This window comes from Talpa europaea (assembly GCF_964194135.1).
Source record: "Talpa europaea genome assembly, chromosome: 14".
NCBI lineage: Eukaryota > Metazoa > Chordata > Mammalia > Eulipotyphla > Talpidae > Talpa > Talpa europaea.
Genome location: NC_140082.1, coordinates 73,153,985 through 73,179,717, shown reverse-complemented (window position 1 = coordinate 73,179,717; position 25,733 = coordinate 73,153,985). Strand labels below are relative to the sequence as shown.

General features: G+C 45.5%; 1 protein-coding gene across 1 annotated transcript in view; it reads left to right on the top strand.

Moving 5' to 3' along the window:
- Positions 1-11,242: 11,242 nt before the first annotated feature.
- The window catches only part of RAB4A (RAB4A, member RAS oncogene family), a gene marked incomplete at its 5' end in the record, with an annotated part of 30,340 nt that continues 15,849 nt past the window's right edge, over positions 11,243-25,733 (top strand). Inside the window, 2 exons of the mRNA XM_084253656.1 lie at positions 11,243-11,273; positions 24,799-24,879. Of these exons, the coding sequence (XP_084109782.1) occupies positions 11,243-11,273; positions 24,799-24,879 (112 nt within the window). The remainder of the gene's footprint in view (positions 11,274-24,798; positions 24,880-25,733) is intronic.

The following is a 25,733-nucleotide window of genomic DNA, read 5'->3' as shown; positions in this document are numbered from 1 at the left end:
GCCTCCCTGCTGGTGCGAGGGGTTAAGACGCAACCTACGAAGCTGTCGGCAGCCACTGCAGCACGAGTTCGATCCCCGGCCAGGGAGCTACCCACATGGCACAGCAGACCTCTCTGGACAAGGGTGGGAGTTGGGGAGGGAGGGGGAGGAGGCAGGGGAAGGAGGGAGGGGAGGGGGGAGGGGAGAGGAGAGAGGAGAGAGGGGAGCGGAGCCCAGGAGTAGAGAAAGACCAAGCAGGAATGTGGTTTGGGCCTCTGGTGGGAGCGGGTCCCTCTTCTCAAGACTCTGCCTGATCACTGCTCAGCCTCGCAGGGGCTCTGCTTTAAGTGAAGAGTTACTTTCCAGAGTGATGATTCTCTCCCTTCCTTTTTAAGATATGATGGGCGCTGACACCGGGCGAGGGGCCTCTGTTCTTCGTGGTGCAGGAAATACACTCAGGTGAAATATTTTTTAAAAAAGGATCCCTGGGTCTGACAGAATCTACAGGAAGCTTACAGTTCCCTTTAGTAAGTAAATTACGAGAGAGCTCGCTGACTGAGTCATGAGAATTAACTGACTGCGAGGGAAAAGCTCACCGGCCAGTGTGGGCATGGGATGGGGACTCTGCCAAAGTGGCGACTGTCAGACACGTCCACAGTGCCTGACTCTCAGGAGTGGGCAGGTGCAGCTGTGCTGGGTCCAATAAGTAGACCAGGGTGAGAGTGGCCATTCCAGAGACCAGGTCGTAAGGTCACAGTGACGTCCTCCTCTGTCCTCTCTCCTCCCCCCTCCTCGCATTCTCCTCCACCCCCCCATACCCATCCCCACACTCACCCCCACCCCCACCCCCACCGTGGCCAACAGCTCCACCCAAGGGAAGCCCTGAGCCAGGATTTCCCCTCACACACTCACCAAGCTAGTCCTGAATTCTCAACCCTTGGAGAAATGAAATATTTGTCATTTCAAACAGCTACATTTCAGGGTGAAGATAACTTGTACAAGGGAAATAAGGCAGAAAACACGAAGCTGTGGCTGGGGGCTATTTTCTTCCCATTTGACTTCAGATTCACTTCCTCCTCTCCCCCACCTGTGCTCTGCCTGCCCTCGGGGAGAGAAGCTCCCAGTGTGATGTGGAAATGAGGGGCCCCTCACAGAATAACCACTAGCACCACCTGTTGGAAGCAGGAGCCAGGGTCCTAGTGTTGAAACTGCAGGGTGAAGAAGGTGTGTTCAAGTATTCATTCATCTGTTCATTCATTTATTCTTTCTCTCGTTCACAATTGTGTGCTGGGCACCTGGGACCTGGTGCTGTGCCACAGGAAGGGGCAAAGTAGACAGGGCCTTTGCAGGCTAGTGTCTACACTCCAGTCTCCTCCTCTGTCCAGTCACCAGCAGACAACAACGCAAAGATGGAGACATCAGCACAGACTTAAGCACAGAATTTTCAACTGCTGGGTGTCCCCACATTCAAACAGGGCTCCAGAATGGTGAGAGGTACGCATGTTTTATTTTCTAGATCAGAAGTCAATCAGTGTCTTTCTGGAGGCAGAGAGACTCCCAAAAATTTAGTGGGAGGGAGCTAGCGGGAAAAAATTCAGCACCCAGCCTGCTGGTTTTGCTCTCTCTGACCACACCACCCTGGGGCACACACAGGCCCACCCATTCACCTCCCAAATAGGAGGCCCCTCCCCAGTGTTGCTCAGGTCCCCACACCTGTCATTTTGTATCTCCCTTCACAGCGCTACTGGGGAGTGAAGATGAAGCTGAGCTTGGAATGAAGATGAAACTGAGCTTGAACAGGACAGGTGATGGAGGACAAGAATAGAAAAACTGGAAAGGAGGCACCACAAGACCAGAAACCTGGCTCACACAAGGAGGTGGGTGTAGAAGGGATTAGCATAGCCATTGACCCAGCTATAGAAACCAAGATCCTTAGGTGCCAACACCTAGATTGCAAAGCATAAGACCCAAGCAGCTATCAGACTGCTGTGGGGAGTGTCTAGAGCACAGCCCCAAGGGTCAAGATACGGGGATTGAGCCCATTGTGGAATCTCTGGCCCCTTTCAGATTCTGCATAGTTATCCAAAATCAGCAAAAAAAGAAGGCTCACAAGGGGTGAGCCCCTCCCAAAGGGAAGTCTCTATCAGTGCAGTCTCTGCACAGGCTCGGGGCAGCACTCCCACTGCCCACCTGTGCCTATGCAGGTGCTTCTTTTCACCAACTCTCTCCCTCTACAGGGCAGCAGCTTCCCGCCTGCCCGTGACCTGTCCCAGGCCAGGGCTTCTCCTCACTGACCTCCCTCAGAGGAGGCCGCTCTCCTCAAGCCTGCCCACCTGCAACCAGGCAGGCCTCTCTCAGCAAACCTGTCCTTTTTGGGGCAGCTCTTCCTACCCGCTTGTGTCTATGTAAGTGTCTTTTATGCTCTGTCCCTTTCCTAATAAACCTGCTCTTTAAATATAACTAATGTCTCTGTCTCATGGAGAAACTCGCCTGGGGAACTCGGTGCTGGTGAAAGGGGAGCTCTGGTAAAACCAAGGACCCCGCGCTCCAAACCCACTAATTCCAAAAAAATGACCTCACAGGGCATTCAGCCAGCACAACAGCGAAAGCCAGGTGTACTCCTCACGCCCAGGACACTCAGATGTGCATGCAGACAAGGCTGTAGTCTTGGCAAACAAATCCTGCACAGCCCCTGAGATGCCCACCTCGGTCCCCACTCCTCTCAACTGACATGAGCTCCCCGGCTCCAAGTTCTGATCCATCATGTCATTTCCCTCACTCCCTCCCCCAGCTTTTCCCAGTTTCTCCCCAGATTCCTCCCCATCTGCACACCACCTTGGCATCCTCGTTCTGTAAGTGGCCACTCTGCTCCATTCATGCTGGTGGGTAATTCCACCCCGAGCCACACGGCCAGAAGAAAGAGGGTTCCCAGGGTCCAGGGAAAATCTCGAGGTTGCCTGAGAGCCCAAGAGATGAGCAGGATATGGGGGTGGTGGACTTGGCTGTGAACGCTGAGCTCATCACCCACGCCCTGACCTCTTACTCCCACGTGTGATTTGAGGTCGGACAAACCGCCATTGTTGTAAAGAAGGAGGCTGTGAGCCTCAAAGAACTACTTTATGCCTGTTTTATATGACAACAGAAGAGGGGAACTCCTTGCTGTTGCTCCAACAAGAGGAGAGTTCCCTTGATTTCTTAGCAGTGACAGCCACGCCAAGATGTAGGGCGGGAAATCTCTGTACATCTGTTAGCTCCCCAAAGCTCCAGCCTTCGGGGACAGCTCCGCCCACCCAGGCACTAGCCTAGGAGATTATCACTAAGTCCTAGAAGTGACAGTCTGCACTAGACCTGCAGGTCCTTCTTGTCAGCAATCAGGCTGCCGCAGAGCTTCCTGGAGACAAGGTCACTTGTTCTCATAGCCTGGCAGTGTTGCTTTCACCAACTTCAAGCTTAATAAAATGACATTATTAGGGGCCTCCCTGGTGGCGCAGCAGGTTGAATGCAGCGCTGTGAAGCTGTCCGCAGCCTCTGCAGTGCCAGTTCGATCCCGGCCAGCCGGTGAGAATCCCACATGGTGAGCAGATCTCTCCTGTGTCGTCCACTGCTCCCCTCAGCAGTGTATTTTGTCAGTCTGCCTGTGCTGTTCCCCGCTCTGTCTCTGGTGAATCCTCTCACTCTCCTGCAACTCTGGCCTGTACCCCAGCTCTTGTATAAATAAAAAAAAAAATCTTAAAAAAAAAAACCTTTAAAAAATAAACAAATAAAATGGCATTATTAGGACTTAAATCCAGAGCCATTGCATTTGAGTAATCAAAATGATCTGTTGAGCCCATCGATTCCTGCAAGTTCAGATGTTATGCACGAAAGTCAGCAAGCGCTATGTAGTGGTAGCTCAGGATAAGAGTCAGCCTCCTAAGTCACTTGGAAGTGGGTGAGTCTATAAGGCTCCTCAACCCCACCTGTAAATTGGGCAGAAACCAAGCCTCAGAGCTTTGGGATTACACTGTTCTCCCTGTCCCAGCCCCACTGTGCTCCTGTCAGTACAGGTAAGAGGCTTCTTGACAAAAGAATCAGTCCTGCCTAATCAGTCACTCGGCAAGTCTAGGAGTAAGATTCAGGAAATGAGAGCAGAGATGAAGTGCCTTCCTGTGCCCAAGAGCACTGGTGAAGCCTTAGTGTATCCATTCAAAACGCTATGTAGTGAGTACCTGTTCTGGGCCCACGTTGCTGGCACCGGGGCTGCCAATAAAGGCCGCCACATCTACTGCCCTTCAGGGGCTGTCTACCTGCACAAAGCATTATGGCACTGCCAAGGCCTACAGCACTCCTGCTCTGAGAGATGACTTATAATCTGGACTTTGAAGGATGAATAAGAGTTTACCAGGAATAGAGGAGGGGAACAGAACCATGGAGAGGTGACAGGTGTGGCATGTTAGAAGAATTTTGGAGTGGAGTGGCCAGAGTACACTGTTGAAGCTGGAAAGGAAAGGGCAGCTTATGAAAGGGCCTGTGCACCATTCTAAGAAGCTCATGGTTACCCTCTTTAGACAGTCTGACATTTAGTCTGGTTACACAATAAAAATCTGATGCTAACCTCGGGCGTTGGTCCTAAGTTTCACCCAGTCTCTGAAGGGTAAAAAGTGACTTTCTTAACTTACTTCTTTTCTCTCATTTTTCTTTCTTCAAACTTGCACTGAGGACTTTAACCACCATCATTTTTTGTTTCCACTTAGTCTGACTTGAAGCTTCTTAACAGTAGAATAATTCATTTCTTTATTTCTCACTGTTGCCCTTTTGAAGGTTTTCAACTTTCTACAAATCTGAATACTTTGGGTGATTGTTATTTAGGGAAAGCCTGAAGGCACTCAAAGTACAGCTGAGAGGCCAGTGTCCTGGGGACAAAGAGTCTGTGTTGGATGGAATCACGGACGTGCACTTGGCCCTACGAGCACTGGCAGCAAGATAAAAATGTAAAATCAAAAACTGCATAAAGGAGCGGGGGTGTAGACCTGAGGTGTGGGGGAGTGAGAGGATTCACCAGAGACAGTGGGGAGAAGAACAGACAGATCCACTGAAACACACTGCTGAGGGGAGCAGCAGGCAAGACAAGAGAGGTCTGCTGCACCATGTGGGTCACCTCCCTGGCCGGGTATTGAACTCAGGCTGTAGCTGTGATAGTGCTGATGTTTAGGCCCTAGGACACCAGGGAGGCTCCCCAGGAACATTTTTAAAGATGGTAGAGCCTTTCAGGTTCTCATAAAAAGTTCTCACTTCTCCCTGTAGGAACATCACGTGTTTCAAGAAAAGAGCCCAGGACACAGGATCAGAGCTCCTGGTTCCCGGTCGCCATTGAGTGGAGCATTAGGTGATGGGGTCTTTGCACACACTTTCCTTTTCAGATCTTGTGTGAAAAAATAAAAGTTGATTGTTTCAAGCCACTAGGCTTCGTGGTAACTTGTTACTGAGTAATAGATGACTGATTAACTTATTTCAGGACTCATTTGAGAAGTTTTCCTGATATTCTCCTTGATGATCTATCACACACGGACCCACCCGGGCACACTGACTCTGAAGTCTCGCTCTTAGCCCTCTGAGCCAACACACACGCTTCCTCCCAGCTTCCTCACAATCATATAATACCAGCACAGTGCTCTGCGATTCACACACTCACACTTCACCTCACAGGATCCATGGGGTATTAGGACGCTTACTTTTGCATTTCTTCATATTGTAGTTAAGAAAATAGAGACTCAGAGATGGTCTCATAGTAGTAAGTGGTATCTGGGACTAAACCGAGTCTTCTGAGTCTAAAGTCCAGAGTCTTTCTGTATTAGTTTGCTGGGGCTGTTGCAACAAAGAAATGCAAACTGAATGACTTAAAAGGAGTAGAAATTTATTCTCTCACAATTCTGAGCCTGGAAGTCCAAAATCAAGGTCTTAGCAGAGTAGGTTCCCTCTGGAGAGTCTGAGGGAGAATTTGTTCCGTGCCTGCAGCAGCTGCATCACTCCAATCTCTGCCTCCATGCTCACTTGACCCTCTCTCTTATGTGCCCAGTTCACGTCTTCTACAGACGCCAGCCACAGTGGATTAAGGACCTGATCTTAATTTACTTCTTAATTATATCTCAAAGACCCTGTTTTCATATAAAGTTACATTTACAGTACCAGGTCAGGACTTCACCCTATCTTTTGGAGGAACTCAAGTTAACCCATGACACTTTCATAAATCATAATCTTCCCTACAAGATAATCCCTGGAGAATCATAAGGCTGGGAATCCTTGGAATTGTCCTCCCTGGTTGAAGCGGAGCCTGAGAAACAAGCATTTTGGGAAAGTATAGCAAAGCATCCACCAGGGGGAACCACTCAACCAGAAAATAACTAATACTTGCGGATTTTATTGTCCCTTAATGAGTATTTTCTTGACTACTTACATTTGTTCCTTAACTTGATTTCTTCAATTAGGATCTTCTAATTCAATAGCCCAGGGATATTCAAAGGTTTCCTGATTTTTCAATAACATATTTCTGAGTAGTTTTTTTTTTTTTATTTTTTTTTTTTATTTTTTTTTTTTTTTATAGAGGCATGTTTTATTTATTTATTTGTTTGTTTGTTTTGTTTATACACGCACTGGGTACAGTCAGAAGCGCGGGAGGGCGAGAGAATTCACCAGAGCCAGAGCGGGGAGCAGAGCAGGCAGAAGGACCGAAGGACACTGCTGAGGGAAGCAGCGGGCGGCAGGAGAGGTCTGCGCGCCATGTGGGACCCTCCTCCGGTGGCCGGGGAGCAGCCGGGGATTGAACCGGCGCCGCAGAGGCCGCGGGCAGCTTCGCAACCCAGCGCTCAACCGCTGCGCCACCGGGAGGCCCATATTTCTGAGTAGTTTTAAAATTCATTGGTCTCGGGGGGTTTTGCAGTGGAGCTCATCTCACCCAGTGCTGGTAGATTCCTAGGGAGGAGAGAGGGAGCTCCTCAGAGTCCTTAAACGGGTACTTTCTGGGGGCCCCAGGAGATCTAAATTTGAAGTGGCAGGAGTTCCTGATGGATCCAAGATTCAAGCATGATCATGAATCTCTAAGATGAAGAAGCTTTGCGGGGCTGGATCAATCTCTCAGAGGTAATTTCAACTCTCAACAAAGAGCAGTCTTATTAAGCCATCACTGCCTTAGGGACCCCCTCACTGCACCCCTCCTTTCTGCTCAGACTCATGTCCTACAATTTGCCCCAAAAAGGAAATGGCACTAATGAAAATCTGAGTCTATACCAGGGGCTGAGGAGTCCTAGACAGGGTAACCATGTGGTAAATGGAAAATACTTGTTCTTATTACCTAAGTCTATCTAAAAGAGAGTTTGCTGGGAAACGTGGTATATACATGGAGTAGAGCATTATTCAGCCTTGAAAGGAAAAGAAATTCTGACACATGCAACAATATGGATGAACCGTGAGGACATTAAGTGAAAAAAGCTATTCACGAAAGGACAAACATGACTCCACTCACAGGAGGTATGGAAAGCTGGCAGGTGCAGTGCCAGAAAGCAAAATGGCAGTTTTCTGGGGGCTAAGGGAGGAAATGAGGGAGTTCATGTTTAATGGGGGCAGCACTGTTTTATAAGATGAAAAGTTTCTGTGAATGATGGCGCTGTGGCTGTGCATCAAGGTGAAGAATGCTAGGTGCCAAGAACTGTGGGCTTAGGTGGTTAAAGTGATACAGTTTATATTGTGTGTATTTTGCCAGAACTTTTAAAAAGAGAGAAAACTGCCTAAAGCAAAAAAAAAAAAAAAAAAGTATAGCAAAAATAACCTTTCATGTGAGGTATATAATCAATGTAGAAGCAGGACAAACACAGCAGAGTCGGTTGGGGCCAGGGGGAGGTTCTTAACTCTCCATGAAATCACACCTTACTTGAAGGTGGGCTGTGATAAGTTCGAGACCCATACTATAAACCCGAAAGCCACCACTGAAATCCCCTCACAAGAAGTCATCCGTAATAAGCAACATAGGAGATGAAACAGAAAAAAAAACTTCTGTCCCCTGGAAGGTCTAGAAGCAGAGATACGCCAGAAGCAATGAACACAGGTATGAACATACATCAATTATCAGTGTGTCCTTGAAATGTGCACAGTTTTGTCAACTATATGTCAATAAAGGGACAGTTGTCCACCTCACCTTCTTTTGTCTGAGACATCACAATAGCACACTCCCTGTTCGCTTTGAAATTTGGCAAGGCCGCATCCTTTGTTTTGGCCCAGAAAATGAAAACAGAAGCAATTCTATCAATTCCAGATGGATCTTCAAAACGGAATGCATGACTGGAGCCATCTCCCTCCTCCTGCCTGAGTGATGTAGATGCATGTGTTTAGGGGGGACCCCGTCACCCCACATGGAGTGGGGAGGACCATGTGGGAGAGAGATGAACTTCGACACCACAGGCACATTGGCGATCTTTGCGATCGCTGCCCATTTAGCCTGTCCTGATTGGACAGTCTCCCACAACCCATGTGTCCCCACCACAGAGGTGGCTTTGCTTGGCTCTTCCAGGTCTCTTCCAACTAGAAGACAAGAGTTCTCCGTCATAGGCATCACCAGCCTGGGTGTTTAACTGAGATAACCCTTTCAAGCTTCCAATTGCTTGTGGCAAAATTGACTTCTTCTGAAAATAACACCCAGATATTTCTGAGTCCCCAGGTACTCTGACCCAGCTTCATTTATGTTCAACTCCAGGAAAGCCACCATACAATAGAGGCTGGGCCCAGAGCCCTCTGCCCAGGAATGCCATTGCTCCCTGGGAAGTCGGAGTCAGGCTGAATTCTCCTTCCTAGGCCTCTCCAAGGCTCCCCTGGGGAAATGGGCCACTGTTCTAAGTCCAACCCTGTGCCTAGGAGTCCAGAAGTTGCCTTCAGTCATTGGCCATCTGTCCTCACTGTCCCCTGCAGAGTCAGTGCTGTCCCCACCTACATGGTTCTCAGCCAGTCCTCTGCCAGGACTCCTGATGGGGAGATGGCAGCCCTCTCAGCCTCCTGATTGGCCATCAGATGAAGCATGGGGAGGGGGAGGGGGGACAGGCAAGAAGGGATTTGCTAGCTATCTGCAGGGCCCACCAACCTGAGGACTGGGTGGGATCTATTCTGAAAGGAATCCTTCTTCCTTCATTCCCCTTAGACCAATCACCAATGGACTTAGGCTTCTGAAAACCTGCTTTCACCGTGCCACAGACAGACCTCTCCCAGAGAGAAAGGAGAAAATAATTTGAGAAGACAAAAGTTAATTTTGTTTAATAAGGTGTCTTTCCACACATCACAGAAATGCCTCGGAATCAAAGCAGTTTCCAAGAAAACGTAGGAAAAATTTATTTTCTGTAAGATCCAAAGTCTGCAAAGATACAAAGAATCTTTCATGTTACTATTCAAGAAAGGTTGCCTCCTTCAAAACTCAGCTCAGGGACTGGATATCACGTTATCTTGAAAAAACATAGACGTGTAAGTCTTTATGGAATGATTAAAAAAAAAAAAAAAACTCAGCTCAGGGATGTCCTCCCCTGCCCCCCCCCCCAGTGGTGATCTTTGTCTTTATATTTGCAAACTAGATGATTTGGGGGGGTGAATTTCCCAAAACAAAGACTTTCCCAAAGATTTATCTAAGTCTTCATTTTCCAAAGAACACAAGACTGCTCTTAGCTTTGAAATGACAGCTTAATTCTTAGTTCTATCACCCTGCCCATGCTTCAAACATCTCAAAACCCAGTAGATTCCTTTCTTAGTCACAGAAAGTTTCTGGCAGGGATCGCTTTCTTTCTGCTGAAATAGTATTCATCAGATTTATTCTGCTTTACTCAGTATAAATCAAACCTGCCAGCAAAATTCCAGACAAGAAGGCAACGAAGAAGCTGAGCCTCTGAACAAAATATATAAAATAACTCTCAGGAAATTATAGCTCCAGTATTTGAGCCTGGGCCTTCTCTGTGACTTTGAAACAAACACATTTCTTGGGTAGAAGGATCACAGAGGAGAATAAGACGCAGAGCCAAATAGCCATTGGAGAAGGCGGAGGAGTTCAGGTAAGGGCTGAAGCTAATTTATGTGAAGGATGGACTTGAAAAAAAAAAAATTGAGTTGAAATTGACTTGGAAAAAAAAACAACGTATTTTCCCCAAGGTTCAAGTCACTTAGGAGCACAGCCAACGCTTATTTTTAGTATTCTGTCTTTTGAGCAAGGTCGGGTCTTATGATGGGACGTGGGCAGATCACGCGCAGGTGGAGCAAACTCCCACCCCGAAGTCTCTTTTCAATAAATGTTTCTCTCCACATTTCCAGCAGAAGCGGAATCTGAATTCAGTTTAACCTCTTCATCCCAAACACCACGCCAGCGCTTCCCAGTCTCAGAAACGCAGCCCCGGCCGCAGGGCGGAGACGCGTCCCGCACCCGCCACGTTCCCGCAGCGCGAGCGGGAAAGTCCTCAGTGTCCAGGGCTCTCGGGTCAGGTCCGTTGTCAGCTTCTGCCGTTTTCCTCGGACGCCCGCTCGGCCTGGAGAGGGTCCGGGCAGGCTCCGGGGCGGCGGCTGCCCGGCAGGTGGGCGGCCTCGCGGCGCAGGGCGGGCCCGGGCTGGACGCCCCGCAGCTCGGGGCCCGCGCGGGGCCGGCAGCGCCGCCCGGGGAGTGTCCCGGCGAGAGCCGCAGAGGCCGCTCTCGCACGAGGGTTGTCTTGCTCCCCAGGGCGGGCACTTTGCCCTTCGGCCCAAGATCTCGCGGCCCCGGCCAACCGCACCCCGAGCTGCCAACCGCCGGCCCCTCCCGGGCCCCGCGGCGCGGGCTCGCCCAGCCGCGCCCCCCGCCCCCCGCCCCTTCCGCCCGCGCCCCCCGCCCCTTCCGCCCGCGCCCAGCCCAGCGCCGGGCTCCCCACGCCCCTCGGCCTGGCCCGGCGCCTCCCCGCGCCCCCCGCCGCCCCGCGCCCCCTCCGCCGCCCCGCCGCCCCCGGCCCGGCCCCCCGCCCCCCTCCGCGCCCGGGCGCCCCCGCGCACGCGCCCGCGGGCTGGGCCCGGCCTCGAGCTCCCGGCCTCTCCGCCGCCGCGTCCCCGCCCCGCGCGCCCCGCGGAAGCGGCCCCGAGGCCGAGCGCCTGCGCGAGCTGCGGGGTGGCGGGCGGTTGCCGGGGGACCGCGGGCCCCTCTCCTCCGCCCCCCCGCCCCCCCCGCGTCCGGGGCCGGCCCAGCCCCCTGCGCCGGCCGGGCGGGAGCTGCGGCGGCGGCGAGAGGCGGCGCCGCTCCAAGATGTCGCAGACGGCCATGTCCGAGACCTACGGTACGAGGCCGGGCCGGGCTCTCGGGGCAGCGGGCCGGGCCGGGCCGGGCCGGGGGGGCGCCGGAGCGCCGGGGCCGGAGTCCGGCTGCGGGGCCGCGAGTGTGGGGCGCGGGCCGGGGTGGCGGGGAGCGGGGTGCGGACCCCGAGTGCCCGGGCCCGGGCCTGCCGCCCAGTGTGCGGATGTGCCTTTTCAGGGTTCGTCTTGCTTTTCCTCCACTTACCCCGGCAGGCTTTTTCTTGGTCTCGTTTCGGTCGCTCGGTTCTGGGGGAGCCAGTTCAAGACCCAGTTTCCCGTGTGCTGCTGCCCCCCGCGCGGCGTGCGGAGGGCTTCGCCCGTCTGTCGGGGTGTTTCTCAGATACTCCAGTCTGACCTTTCCTGGCCTGGAATGCCTTTCTTTGTACTGGAATCCCAGTGGGTATTGACAGACTCATCTTGTTCTTTCTCCGACGACCTCTTGTCTCTTCTCTTTCTCTCATTTTTCATTCCTTTCTAGATGGCGTTGTGGTTGTTTATTAATGCCTTCCTAAGAGCTAAACACCTTGGAAGGCCCCTGCTTAGTCTTTACTTTTCCATAGAACCTGGAGATGCTCAGCAATTAAACAAAAGCCTTTCCAATAACTACACTGTGTTTTATTTTGTTTTTGCCCTGTGTGGTAAAAAATCAGCAATGCAGTGAACCTCTGCTTTGTTATCAGCGTTGAGATGTTTGTCACTCTCTGATCACTTTATCAGATACGTGCCTTCTCAGATGGAGGCTTTGATTTGGGCTTTTACAGTCCCACAGAGAGGCTCAAGTTCAAAGCCATGGATGCAGAGTAAGGTCAGGCTGGCTGCATTGGTCCCCTTCCCCTTCAACACATAGTGTGGAGTCTGGTTCTACAGATGCTGTAAATAGTGCAGGAGACACAACAGGTACTGCCTGGTCTCAGGGGCCTTTCACTGTGGTGGGAGAATAACAGTTCAATCCTGTTATGACACCAGTGAATAGTTAAAACCCAGGCGGGCTTTCTGAAACACCATGGTCTCTGAAGGAATCTTAGGAAAAAACCTGACCCAGATTGGAGGTGGGGTATCTCCACCGGTCAGCATGGCAGAGCAGGGAGCTCCAGGGAACTGGAGTTCCAGTGCCAGAAATGTGGTCCAGGCTGCATTGCCCTGAGAGACAGGTGAAGTGGCGCTGAGGCCTTTTCACCTGACGCTGATGCCTTTCTCCTGAGAGGGCTGGGGTCATGTGCATTTGCTTCTCCGGCAGCCACTCCTGTGACTGCGCCTGCTCTGTTCTTGGTGACACTTGGGGCATATGGTCTGTTTCTGGAGGGCTAAGGAAACCCTCAAGGAAGTCCTGGCTTCCTGGGGGCTCCTGCTGTCAGGCTGCACTTGCTGTCTGTCCTATGTCACATTTCTGTAGCGAACTACTGCCACACAGTTCGTAAAGATAATGTGTTTCTCCAGTAAATTTTGTTATACTTTAGCTTTTCTTTATTTTCAAGTGCTCCTTAGCTCAGACTTTTTTCTTGAATCCTGGGAGGGGTAGAAAGTCCAAATAAGAAAAACAAGTAGGGGCTAAGAAAACACTGAAGAGTTCAGGAGCGAGAGCTCTGTATGTTCCATTTGTCTTCGGTGAAATGATAACTTTGATAAGGTATTAATATACCACTGGCATCTCTGCTTCCCTTCAAATGCAGCTAATTGAACTTTTGAGCATCACAGATTAACTGATTAAATTCTGACCAGTAGACTTTGACCACTGGAATTCTATCATGGTGCCTTTCCAGTATGCTTTTCTTTTTTCTTTGAATTTAATCTTTAGCTCTAACAGAGAAAAGTAGAGAAACTAATAGAAAATTAGTTTTAGAGCAAGCTGAAATTGTCAACTTAAAAGTCACCCAAAACCAAGTCCTAAGCTATCATCGCCAGTTATCATCGACCATATTTGCACAGCATTGTTCCCTAAAATTAAAGCAGTCAGGTGACCTCCTTCTGGATGTTTGCCTCTTAGGTCCCTGGTGAAGGAATGTTTGCCTAACCCTTACACCCTATTGTAACTCTCTTCATTTTCTCTCTTCCAGAAAAGGAGACTTTGTCTAGCTTTACAGAAATAGCAAGCCAGTGCTTATAATGTACTGTTAATGAGCTATATTTACCTGCCTCTTAACACTATAAAGCAGTATTTCACTACATTTTGCTACTTGGAAAGCACTAACCATATGAATACTACACTTTATATAATACTAGAATACAAAATTGAAGTCTTAAGCAGGTTGCAGATGGAAGCCCTCAATGTGACTATCCCTAAACTGAAACAGTGTTTTCCAGGGCAAGAATATAAGAGAGCTCCCTTGCCAGAAATGGTGTTGGTATCTGGCATGGCCATGCTAGACGGGGCTTGGTAAAATTCATTTGGGGGCCAACTTACACCACAACTTCACAAGAAAATCATGACAATTTAAGTAAATGAGTTTTCCAAAACTTCTTGAGCACCTTGAAAAACATTTTGAGGTAAGCGTAGGTGTGACGTTTGCTTCCAAATATAGTATTGTAATATCTCTTAAGGACCATGTCACCAACTTTCCTTTAGAAGCACAGCATCCCACACTCTGGACCGTCTGTATAGAATGAGCCGTGACAGAAATCTTTTGCAATTGCCCAATACTGTAGTAATCACAGTATGTAATGTAACCAGGCACATGTGTTGATGGTCTCTGCTCTGAGTATTTCTTTAAAATGAGAAGAAAGCCTGTGTTGTTTCTTGAATTCCTTCTCTTAAACCATTTTCAAGAGATTTTTGAACTGATGTAATAGATATTTGTTCTCATTCCTAATAACTGCATTAGAATACTTGCCTCTGAAAATAGTTTGAGGGGAAAACCTTTGAATCCTCCTTGTCCTATACCCATGTCTTTGAATTTCACTGCTTTCTCTGCCATTCCTAATCTCGGTAATGGACAGTATTCTGTATGTTTGAAGAATAATACTTGACTTTGGCCTCTCTGTAGTTATGACTGTGGATTAAAAGCTAAAGTGACTTCCAAGGCATACTTGTTTAAGGGGTGGATAAAGGAAAGGCAAATATAAAGAACAGTACGACACATAAATCAGAGAAACACTGTATATCTACGAATTTTCTTCTCTAAGATTTCCAAGCAAACAAAAGCTTATATTAAGAAATTTTTAGCCAATACAAATAAATCCCTGATAATGAGGGACTAGATTCCTAGAGAAATGATGCTCCATACTTCTGTAACAACCAAATGCATCCATCCTGTGCTGATCAGAACAGTAAACCCTTGCCTGACAGTACTTAGTGACTTTAGTCTTTTAATTCTGTGTCTCTTATGTGCTGTGTTTTTGGCGTTTGCTAAGTCTTAAAAAGCAGCTAACAATATTAGATGTGACGAAAGGACACTATTCATAAAGGGCTTATAAATTATAAATGAGAGGAAGTATTTTAGAGGGAGGTTTATTAGTCTTTAAATATGAATTTTTAATCATGTAGAAGAAAATTGGAGGACTTAGAAACAAAGCAGCTGTCTCCCCTTTGTTATAATTAAATATATTATATGTAGTTTGCTCACTTAATTGCCACGCTGTTTTTCTTATTCATTTGCTCACATGGGCTATTACAGGAGTCCTCATCAGACAAACACATTTTGCTCTGCTTGTAGGGACTTTGCAGAACTATTCTGCAATTTCTTCAGCTCTCCATTGGACAAAGAAATACTTCTTACAAAACTAGACGATAAGCTCTCTGAAAGCAGGGGATTGCTTAAGGGCCTTTTGTCCCTGGTTCTGTGAATAGTTCTTGAATACAACCTTCAGAGGATCCTTAGGGTCCTTGATTTGATTCCATTTAAGAGATGATACGTTTTCCTCTCATACAGAATATGAAACAAATAACCAGGATAAATAGGAAAACTGACTTTAAGACAACAAGCTTTAGTTATTTTCTTCATGATAGACACTTAAAAGATTTTATATTGTTTATAATATAAATGCAACTCCAATTAAAACCTCTTGCATGGTCTGTACTGTCTGAATTAAGGAAGGCACACATGCTTTAAAAAAATGTGGATTTCCCTTAGAGAATTCAGATCTGAAGTCTGAATGGCGGTAAAAGAGCCATGGCGGTAAAAGAGCTCTGACTTTGGGATATCCATCAAGCACTGCAAGGGGATTCTAGTACCCTGGCTATTTCGGAGGCTGGGAGCACCCAGTGGCACATGAATGAATGATCTCACTCTGGTCACTAAACCTTCAAATGCCTAATATTTGGTAGTTATTAAGAGTTTGTTGAATGAACTCCCCTAGTTCTAAATCCATACTTAACACCCTCCTGATTATAAAGTGATTCTATATTACCAAAAATAAATAATTTTTTTAAATATTAGGCTTAACAGAAAATATCTGTTTAACAAATAATAGGTTATTAGCAATTTCTGTCATTTTGGAAGGTACAGTGCTTCCTAATGCAAACGGAGGAAAACGCAACTCAGAATGCCTAAGATAACATGAAAATGTATTTGTTCAAATACCTGTAGGTAGGATTTCAGAGCTGGTTGATCCAGAAGCTCGACTGTGTCAGCAAGGATCTAAGTCCTTCCCCTCTCTCCCTGGCAGTTTCGCCTCCTCCTCTCAGGCTGGCAGTGGCTGCTCTGTTATCTGGTGTTCCTGCCTGTTTACCTCCATGGGAAAAGGAGTCCTTTCCTGCATTTATGGAATAAAAGTCCTTCCGCCCTATATGGGCCATGTTAGGTCAAGTGCCCTACCTGGACAAGGGGACCAGGGGACTACCTTGCACTGATTTCAGATCCAGCCTCTGGCAGATGGGAGCGGGTAGGTTGATGATAATTGCTTTAACATGACCAACACCCAGCCTCCCTGGTGGCGCAAGGGGTTAAGCACCGCACTATGAAGCAATCCACAGCCTCTGCAGCATGAGTTGGATCCCCTGCTGGCCAGGGAGCAACCCACATGGGAGGCAGACCTCTCCTGTCTCGCCCGCTGCTCCCCTCAGCAGTGTGTTTCGGTCAGTCTGCCTGTTCTGTTCCCCACTCTATCTCTGGTGGATCCTCTCACCCGCCACGTCTCTGGCCTGTACCCCAGCTCTTATATGCACAAATAAATAAATCTTAAAAAAAAAAAAAAAGATGACGAACACCTGTCCTGGAGCTTCAGGTCGTGTTTCCCTGGATTCCTTCAGCTTCTTGGGGGAATGACTGTTAGGCTGACAACTGCTACAACAGCATCTGCAAAAATTATAAGCTGCAGTTCAGTTTCAACTTACTTGTTCTAGTTAGCAAGCTTCCTAAAGTAGGTGATGGACTTAAATGTCCCTTCCGCTTCCTTCCTTCAATGGGGAGGTCATCACAGAACGCACAGGCTTCAGTGTTGGGCACACGTAGGTTCAAATACCTTGTCCCCTTAGAAAGAGCAAAATTTCTCCTATGATTTTGCAAACACAATATATTTGCATTTGATCTTAGTTCCTACTGCCGTTGGGAACTTGTTTAAAAAAAATATTGGATGTTTTGAAGTCTGCATTCCTCATCAGAGCCATTTTGACTGATAATACTTTGGGGAGGAAAAATGGAAGTTAGCTATTTAGTGACTTTTGCTATTTCACACTTTTTACATCTTAGCACTTTAAGTAGGTTTAAAGTCCATATTTTGCATTATCTTTTTAATATTAAAATCGATAGAGATCTTCGTAGTCTTGGCACTGATAAAACTTTATCGGTAAACTGATATTAAAGTAAATTTTGTTATTAAATAAACAAGCACCTATAAATGTCCACAACTATAAAAGCACTATAGTTAAAAGCCGATCCATCCCTTATTTCTTCTGGCATGCACATTTAGCAATAAAGGTAATTTCCCCTATGTACGTTCTCCCATCAATAGTGTTATTTCTAGCTCCTGCATGACTAAAGAAGCTTTCAGGTCAAATCCCTGAATGTGCACTGACCAAAGATCCTTCTGGTATTAACCTATTGTTCTGTTTCCATTTCTGTACCAGGAAATCTTTCCTTACTGAGAAACCATTGGTGAATTTTATACCTAAGCTCTAGATAAAGTTTGGAGTTAGAATAAACTATACAAAGCTCTTTGTATCTATTCTCTCTAATCCCTACAAACACAGTGTGAGGCAAACACTGGGACCCACTTACAGGTCAGGAAAACTGAGAGATTGGGTGCCTGCCAGGGCCCAGGGCTCAGAGTTGTAGCGCTAGGATGTGAACTCAAATTGCCTCACATCTCCAAGCAGCTGAGTTCTCACCCTCCTTCCCATGCAGAAATCTCCATAAAATCTCTGAGTAGTGGTAACCCAGATTACACTACCCCCAGATCTCCTCTGGTGCATGTTGTAGATGAACACTGAACTATTAATCTGTGTCAAATTCCATCTCTGAACTCAGCAAAATTGGGGGTGGGGATCAAAGCTTGTACCTTCTAAACTAAGGCAGGAGACCTTTAACATTCACCAGGGGGCTTTCACAGGTCCATGTAATTTCTGTATTTATCCTCAAATAAAAAATTATCTGCTCAACTTTTCTTTTTGTAAAACTAGTTGGAACGTTCTCTCAGACATTTGGACAAAACCACCTGTCTTTATTTCTTCATAGGATTTTATATCTCCTCATATATCTAAATCAAATCTAAAATTCTACTTTTTATGGCCACAACTTCTTCCCTGGTGAAGGATAATTATTTTTATTTGGTCTCTTCATTTCTGGCTGCCTTCTGGCTGCTGCCTTTTCTGGGTCGTTCTCCAGTTTAGGAGAATAAGTTCTTAGGGTGGCGATTGAGCAGAAAGCAACTGAGAACTTAGCGTGTCAGTGGTGGGTGGCTGGTCAGGCTGCCCTCTGGCTGTGTGCACACACCAGCCCCCCTCCCCACCCCACCCCCCCATTTTGGTCCACATGACCTCCTCAGCAAAGCCTGAGGTCCTGACATGGTCCTCAAACAGTCCCCAGGGAGTCTGCAGTGCAGACATTAAATCCAGTGTCACAGGTCCCCTCTGCTCACATAGTCCTGGCTCACCACTGTCAGTTCTGCCTAGGACAGCAGTGGAGCTGGGATTATGTTCGGAGCTCACAGTCCAACTTAAGTGTGTGCTTCTAATCTGCTGTGGTCTGGCCCATTTGACAGTACAAGTTGCTCTAAGTGAATGTAAAGACAAGTCGGTAAGGTCCAAATGAGGTCTCGCCGTAGAATTCATCCTTCAGTCTGCGTTCACTATTTTCATGGCTTGGAAGCTGTTTTATCCTGGTCTGAATTTCGCCTGTGTTTTTGAGTGGCTGACATTTTCCCAAGACTGATACCTAATTATTTGATACCTTTCCTATTACCTCATTAAATGTTCCTCATGAAAAATCAAAAGTATGTGAGTAGCAAAGCACATACCCATTTTAGACTTTCTGTTTGCCCCCACCTTCAAGGTTCATTCTTTCCTATTGGATGTAATTATTATAAATTGGATGCAGTTTATTGCATGTGGTTTTGAGCCTGCAAATTAATACCCATTATAATAAAACCATACCATATCAATTAAAGTAGACAATCACTTAACTAGTTCACATCTAGTTTCTTATACAACCTGGACATTTTCCCCTCATTAATTACTCTGGCTATTTACCTGTTCCTGTGAGCCATTTTGTAGCTATTAAGCACCATACATTTGGCATATAAAACATACATATGCTACGCAGTGTTTATATTATTCAACTTCAAGCACGGAAAGCTAAGAAGTGGGAGGGAGGCAGGGACCAACAGAGTAGAAAAACAAAATAAGTTTTTTTTTTATGAACCAGAGACACTTTTAGGGGGGCGGGGGTGGGAGGGAAGGGATTGGGGTCAGAATGGGGGGGCTGCAATTGTATGGGGAATATAAAAATAAAATTTATTATTTAAAAAAAATAAAATAAAATAATTTTCCGTTAAATTATAAGATGAATTATTCACTTTCAAATGCAAAGTTAATGGTGACATATTCAGTTATATCAGCAGATCTTAGAGATATAAATCATCATGTAATAGGCAAGTATTCAGTTACTAAAATGGTTAACTCTTAAGGAAATCAACTATTTCATGAACTATTATAAAGAAAAATATTTTAAAAATAAAAAAAAAAAAGGGCCTCCCCGGTGGCGCAGCGGTTGAGCGCTGGGTTGCGAAACTGCGCGCGGCCTCTGCGGCGCCGGTTCGATCCCCGGCTGCTCCCCGGCCACCAGAGGAGGGTCCCACATGGCGTGCAGACCTCTCCTGCCGCCCGCTTAACCCCTCAGCAGTGTACTTCGGTCCTTCTGCCTGCTCTGCTCCCCGCTCTGGCTCTGGTGAATTCTCTCACCCTCCCGCGCTTCTGACTGTACCCAGTGCATGTATAAACAAAACAAACAAACAAACCAGCAAACAAATAAATAAAGCATGCCTCTATAAAAAAAAAAAAATTTAAAAAAAAAATAAAAAATAAAAAAAAAAAAGAAAAACAAAATAAGTAAAACCAGAACAAATTCTAACATCCCCATAGTGGGTGGGGACTTGATGTGTGAGATCCTCATTGCTGCAAGCCAGCAAACCTCAAACCCTATGAGAAGAGAACATAAAACTACGTCCCTACCCACACCCACTTTGCAGATGACTGTGTGGGGCTCCTGTCTCGGAGGCTTCGCTGCAAGGAGGTGAATGACATCCACATCCTTTTGTAAACAGGAGTATTAATTGAAATTCCTCATAAAGCTGGATTCTTGTAACCCTGCAAGGAATAATTTATTACCCATTGTGGGGCTTGGCTTTCTTCTGTGTTAGCCAGACACGTATATCTCCAGACAGACAATAACCTAATGGACTATGGCTTCTTCCCTGCCACTCCTTCCTCTGGGTACCATTTCCTCCTCGAACCACATTCCTTGGTAGTTCTTTCAGGTTAGGGCTGTACATTGTAAACTTAGAGTTGTCTGATAATATTACTATTTTTGTTCTTTTTCATTAAAATATTTGAGATAATTATCAGTTCACATACAGTTTTAAGAAAAAGTGTAGTCAGATTCCAGGGCACTGATGTTGCCACAGATACAGAACATTTCTGTCACCATAAAGATCTCTCCTGTTGCCCTTTTATAGGAACACACTCTTCCTTTTTCCCCTACCTCTTCCATAGCCCTTGGCAACCACTACTCTAGTCTTCATTTCTATAACTTCAAAAATGTCATATAAAAATGTCATGCAATGTGTCATCTTTCAGGGTTGACTTTTTCACTCATTGTGCTTCTCTGGAGATTCGTCCAGGTTATTGCAATATCAAGAGTTCATTCCTTTTTTACTGCTGAATAGTATTCCTTGTTATGAATGTGTCAGTGTAGTCATTCACCTGTTGAAGAACATCTGGGTTGTTTTCCAGTTTTTGACTGTTACAGCTAAAGCTGTATAAACGTTCATGTTCAGGATTTTGCATGAACATAATTCTTCATTCTTGCAGGGTACATGCCAAGGAGTGCGATTTCTGAGTCATATGGTAAATGCGTGTTTAGTTTTTCAGGAAACTGCTAAACTTATTTTCCAGAGTAGCACTACCATTTTATATTGACAGCAGTAATGTGTGAATGATCCAGTTTCTGTGTATACCTACCAGCATTTGGTGGTGTTATTATTCTTTTATTTTAGCCATCTGATAGATGGGTAAAGAGATCTCATTATGGTTTCAATTTGAATTTCCCTAAGTATTAGCTAACGATGTTAAACATATTTTCATGCACTCAATTGCATTTGTCATTTTCCATGAAGTGTCTCTTCATGTCTTATGCTCATTTTCTATTCCCTTAATAGTTCTAAGGCTATTTAAGTGATCTGTTTCATGTTGGGTGAATCCTGGTAGTTTGTGTTTTCAAAGAATTGATTCATTTCATCTAAGTTGTCACACTTATGTGTATAAAGTTGTTTTCTTTTTTTGTTAGCCTTTTGATGGCTGCAGTGTCTGTAGTGATATGCCCCATTTTGTGCCTGATATTGGCTATTTGTGTCTTTTTTTTTTTTCCTGTCAGTCTTTGTTATATAAATGGGTTAAAGACAGCCCCTAGACATGGGTCCCTGTTTCTTTCTTCTTCCCTCAAGCCGGGGTATTAGTTCAAAGCCTGTCAGCACCAAGCTCAAATTCTTATACACTCACTTGCTTTAAATGTTGGTCCAAAGAAGCATAATGTTTAGCTATTTAGAGAGTGCTGCTTTGCATGCCCTGTGAAATGGCACTCACCACTGCTGACCTGTGATAAGACTAATTCTGGGGCTAAGGTCTCAGAATGCTGTTGCCCATCAGGCTGCTGAGCAGCAGCAGTGCATCCTCTTTCCAGCTCCCTTTTCCCTCACAGATTCCCTTATACTAGCCCCCTTCTTGGGTGCCTTGTCTAGAAGGGTCTGCTGTAAGGGACATCCCCTCCCATGCAGCCTCGCCAAGTGTGTATGCTGCCCAAATAGTGTGCTGTTTGCCTGGTCCACTTCACCGTCATGTCTTTCCTCCACCTGCCCCAGATCCTTAAACTTGCTGCAGTTTTGCTAGAGGTTTGTCAATTTTACTGGTCTTTTCAACCAACCAGCTCTTTGTTTCATAGATTTTCTGGTTTGGGTTTTATTGATTTCTGCTCTTTAGTATTTCCTTTCTTGTGTTTGCTTTATTTTGTTCTCTTTTCTAGGTTCTTGATGGTAGGTGCTAAGATGATTAAGCCTTCTCTTCTTTTCAGATATTTGCATTTCACACTGTGAATTTTCCTTCCAGCACTGCTTTGATTGTATTCATTCTGCTCTTTTGTTCATTCTGTTCTGTAGCCCATTGTTGACTCTGTCATTTTAATGACTGAATTTTTTATTTCTAGATGCATTCTGGAAATTTATCTTCTCTTTCTTATTCCTATGGGTTAAATTCCTTTTTTATTCATCAATTGTCTTTCATATACTTTATCAGGTTCTTTTTTAAGTAAGTTCTTAAAAGTATAATCTCTCTGCAGATTGCTGACTCACTCATGGTGATCCTTCATTTTTTCTTGAATGTTTTATAATTTTGGGTTGTGAGCTCATCTTCAGAGGGGTCATATGTATGGGAATTCTGTAGACCTTGGGCTGTGGTCCTTCCAGAGTAATCTACATTTACTTCCAAGTGTCCCAGTAATAGCACATTCTGGAGTCACTTTTATTGTTATTTTCTTGAACTGGATGTTCATTGGCCTCTTGGATATTTAAATTTGAATTTCAAGTCCATCTGCAGCACCATCTGATGATTAATCTTCAAAGGGAGTGTTTTTCCCATTCTGCTGAGGGGCATGTAAGAGTATATTGAACAAGATTGAGAAAGTCAGATACTTTCATTGTAAGTTGTCAGTCTTAACCATCTTCCCTTCAATCTTGGATTATAAAAACTGTTCAATGAAAAGAATTAGCCTTGGCATATTTTTTTGGTCTGTGCAGGAAAATATACATAAGATTTACCATTTTAACCATTTTTAAACCTACAGCTTAGTGGTATTAAGTACATTCACATTGTTGTACAACCATCATCACCACTATCTCAAGAACTTATTCATCTTTCTAAGTGATATGCATATCCATTCACAATTACCCCATTTTCTCTTCCCTTAGCCCCTCAGCAAACGACTATGGTTTTGGAAACATGCTTTCTAGCTCTATGAGTTTGTGCTGGGTGCCTCATAGAAATGAAACCACCAAGTACTTGTCCTTTTCATTTAACATGAAGTCCTGAAGTTTCATGCATTGTTGTAGCATGTGTCAGAATTTCCTTCCCTTTGAAGGTTAAATAGTATTACATTGTATGTATATGCCATATTCTGTTTATCCATTTTTCTGTCCATGAATACTTCAGTGGCTTTCTTACTTTGGCTACTATGAATAATACTGCTTTGAGCATGGGTGTGGTGTGTTTTCAAACACATAATGCGAAGCTTAAAACTGTTGGTTCTTTAAAATGCTGACAATTCCAATAGTACTATTCTTTAAGTAATTATAACTATTTAAAAATCATGAGGGTGAAAAGGCTTAATGATTGATTGATGATGACTAGAGCTCTTCAATGGGGCTAGGGAAAGCATCAGAAAGAAGAGGACTATTTGAGAACTACACTGGGGGAAAGAAGGAGCTGGGGCAGAGTGTGCTTGTTCTGGGTCTGAAAAAGAAGGGTGGAGTAAACAGTTTCAAAGGGCCAGGAATGAGAGATCCAGAATATTGAGTGCAGGATCTTCAGGGCCAAAATGTGAGTGTGGTGGCATGAAGGCACAGGGGTTAGAGATGGTGGGTTAGGATCAAAGTGTGAGGGTGGGAAAGAGATTTGGTGCTCTGCAGCTCCTGGGCTGCGCAGAACTGACGTTCTTTGGTAGCAAGGAAAAAATGAACCTGGAAAGAGGGGATAAAGGAGGGGACTGATGCTATGTGGGCTCCCTGGCCCTCCTTATTCTCAGGATATTGTTTTGGTGCCCAGAGTTCCTGCTTGTCAACTAGATGTAGGGTCATGCAGGAAGCCTCTCTCTCATCCAGGCCAAAAGTCCTGGTATGAGGAACATACTGGGAAACCAGTATCTGCTGAAAACAGCAGGCAGATATTAGAATAGAGATAATATGCCTTGACTAGCAGGAGCAATGGAGCCCCCTGGCAATAGACCCTGGCACTCCACCCTAGCTTACATCCCCAGTACCACCCCCACATGTGTACACTCCTGGTGTACTTGCCCCACCTTTGTACCTGATTCCAGTAATTATAACTGCCTTCGGATGGGGGCTGCACACTACACACCTGTGTAGCCCCTCTAGGCTTCTCATTGCTCCACATGGACTTTGGGTAACTGTCATCCCAGCCGCTCCAACTCTGCTGCCCTATGAGGCGACAGTGCTACATAGTACTAATTAGCATATCCCATTCGGGAAATCCTTTATTTACATTTTATGGAAAATAAAATCCCAAGTTAAATATATCACACTATGTAAAGAAGGAGGCAAATCTCCATATTGAAGGAGGCAAATCTCACACTTCAGACTAAGCAGGCTAAGTCACAGTAGATGGGGAATAGGGCAAGACAACAATAATAATCTGCAAGCATGGGGGGAACTTATACCTGTTTTTAAAAAAGAAAAAGGAAGTAGGCTTTTAGTCCACCATATTTTTTCTTTTGTACAGAAAACACTTGAAATTTTTCTGGTCACTGTGTTGCTTATTTACTTGAGTGGTGGCTAGCAGAGGGACAGATTTTATTCATTACAAGAGTAGTTTTCAAATTTCTCACATCAAAGGAAATTGTGCTGAGAGCACAGTTTGAGAAAAATGACAAAATTAGCATGTGAGCCAAATATCAAAAAGGCAATTGGTAAGTTTACATGTTTATTGTCATTTTCACAAAATACTCAGGTTCCCTCCTTTATTATTGTTGTATTAAGTAACTAAGATTTCATTACATTTTATGATCGTAGTCTAAGAATAGATAAGTAGTAGCATCTGTTTAAGGTAAGTTTAAACAGTCTCTTCTTGTTTTTCAGATTTTTTGTTCAAGTTCTTGGTTATTGGAAATGCAGGAACTGGCAAGTCTTGCTTACTTCATCAGTTTATTGAAAAAAAATGTAAGTGACATCAAGTGGTCGGTGTCCCCCATATGTCGTCTTCTGCCGGTGCCCTCTTGCTCACATATGTCTTCCAAGTCTTTTTTCAGAAGAAAGGGTATAGTTTATAAATACTTAAAATAACATTAGACTTTTATTACTGAACTCTTAGTAAAAGATTGAGTTTTACTAAGTTAGCATATTAATTATATAGTGGTTCAACGTTCAGCATATAGTTACTCATAACTGTACATCTTCCAGATACAAAGCTAGAACACGGTGATGTGGAAGGCAGTCAAGGAATTCCATCTCCTGAGAGGGAGCCTCCCAGGAAGCCTTTAAACTACCTTTTGGATAAGATGATGTTTGGTCCTCGGTGGCCTTGTTTTGTAGTTAAGGCAGGTGTTGTCCTCAGTTCTGCTTTGCAGGTGAAGAAAAGAGGTCTAGAGAAGTTGGTGTGTGCTCTGGGGGGCTCACTTAATAGCTTGGTAGGCACATACCCAGGATTTTTGACCACAGAACCCGTCTTTTGCCATTGACTTGCACTGTTTTGGTGAGAGAGGTTGATTTTTTTTGTTCCAAAATATAGTAACAGAAAATGCCCTTCAAGTAAAGTGCTTTCTTAGTAACAGGAAGAATTGTGGAGAGCGACCTCCTTTGTGGCAGTCAGGTCAAGGCACAGACACCATTTGTTTCATTTCATGAAGTGCTGCTTAAGCAAGTGCACAAGATATCTGAGTGGTGGGTAAAGTGGTGAAAGAGACAGCTCAGGTGACTTGGCAAAGAGCTTTGAAGAATACATTTCTAAAAATGCATTCTGCTACTTCCGTCTTCATCAACCAAAAGAACAAGGTCACTAGCCCTCCATTTAGTGA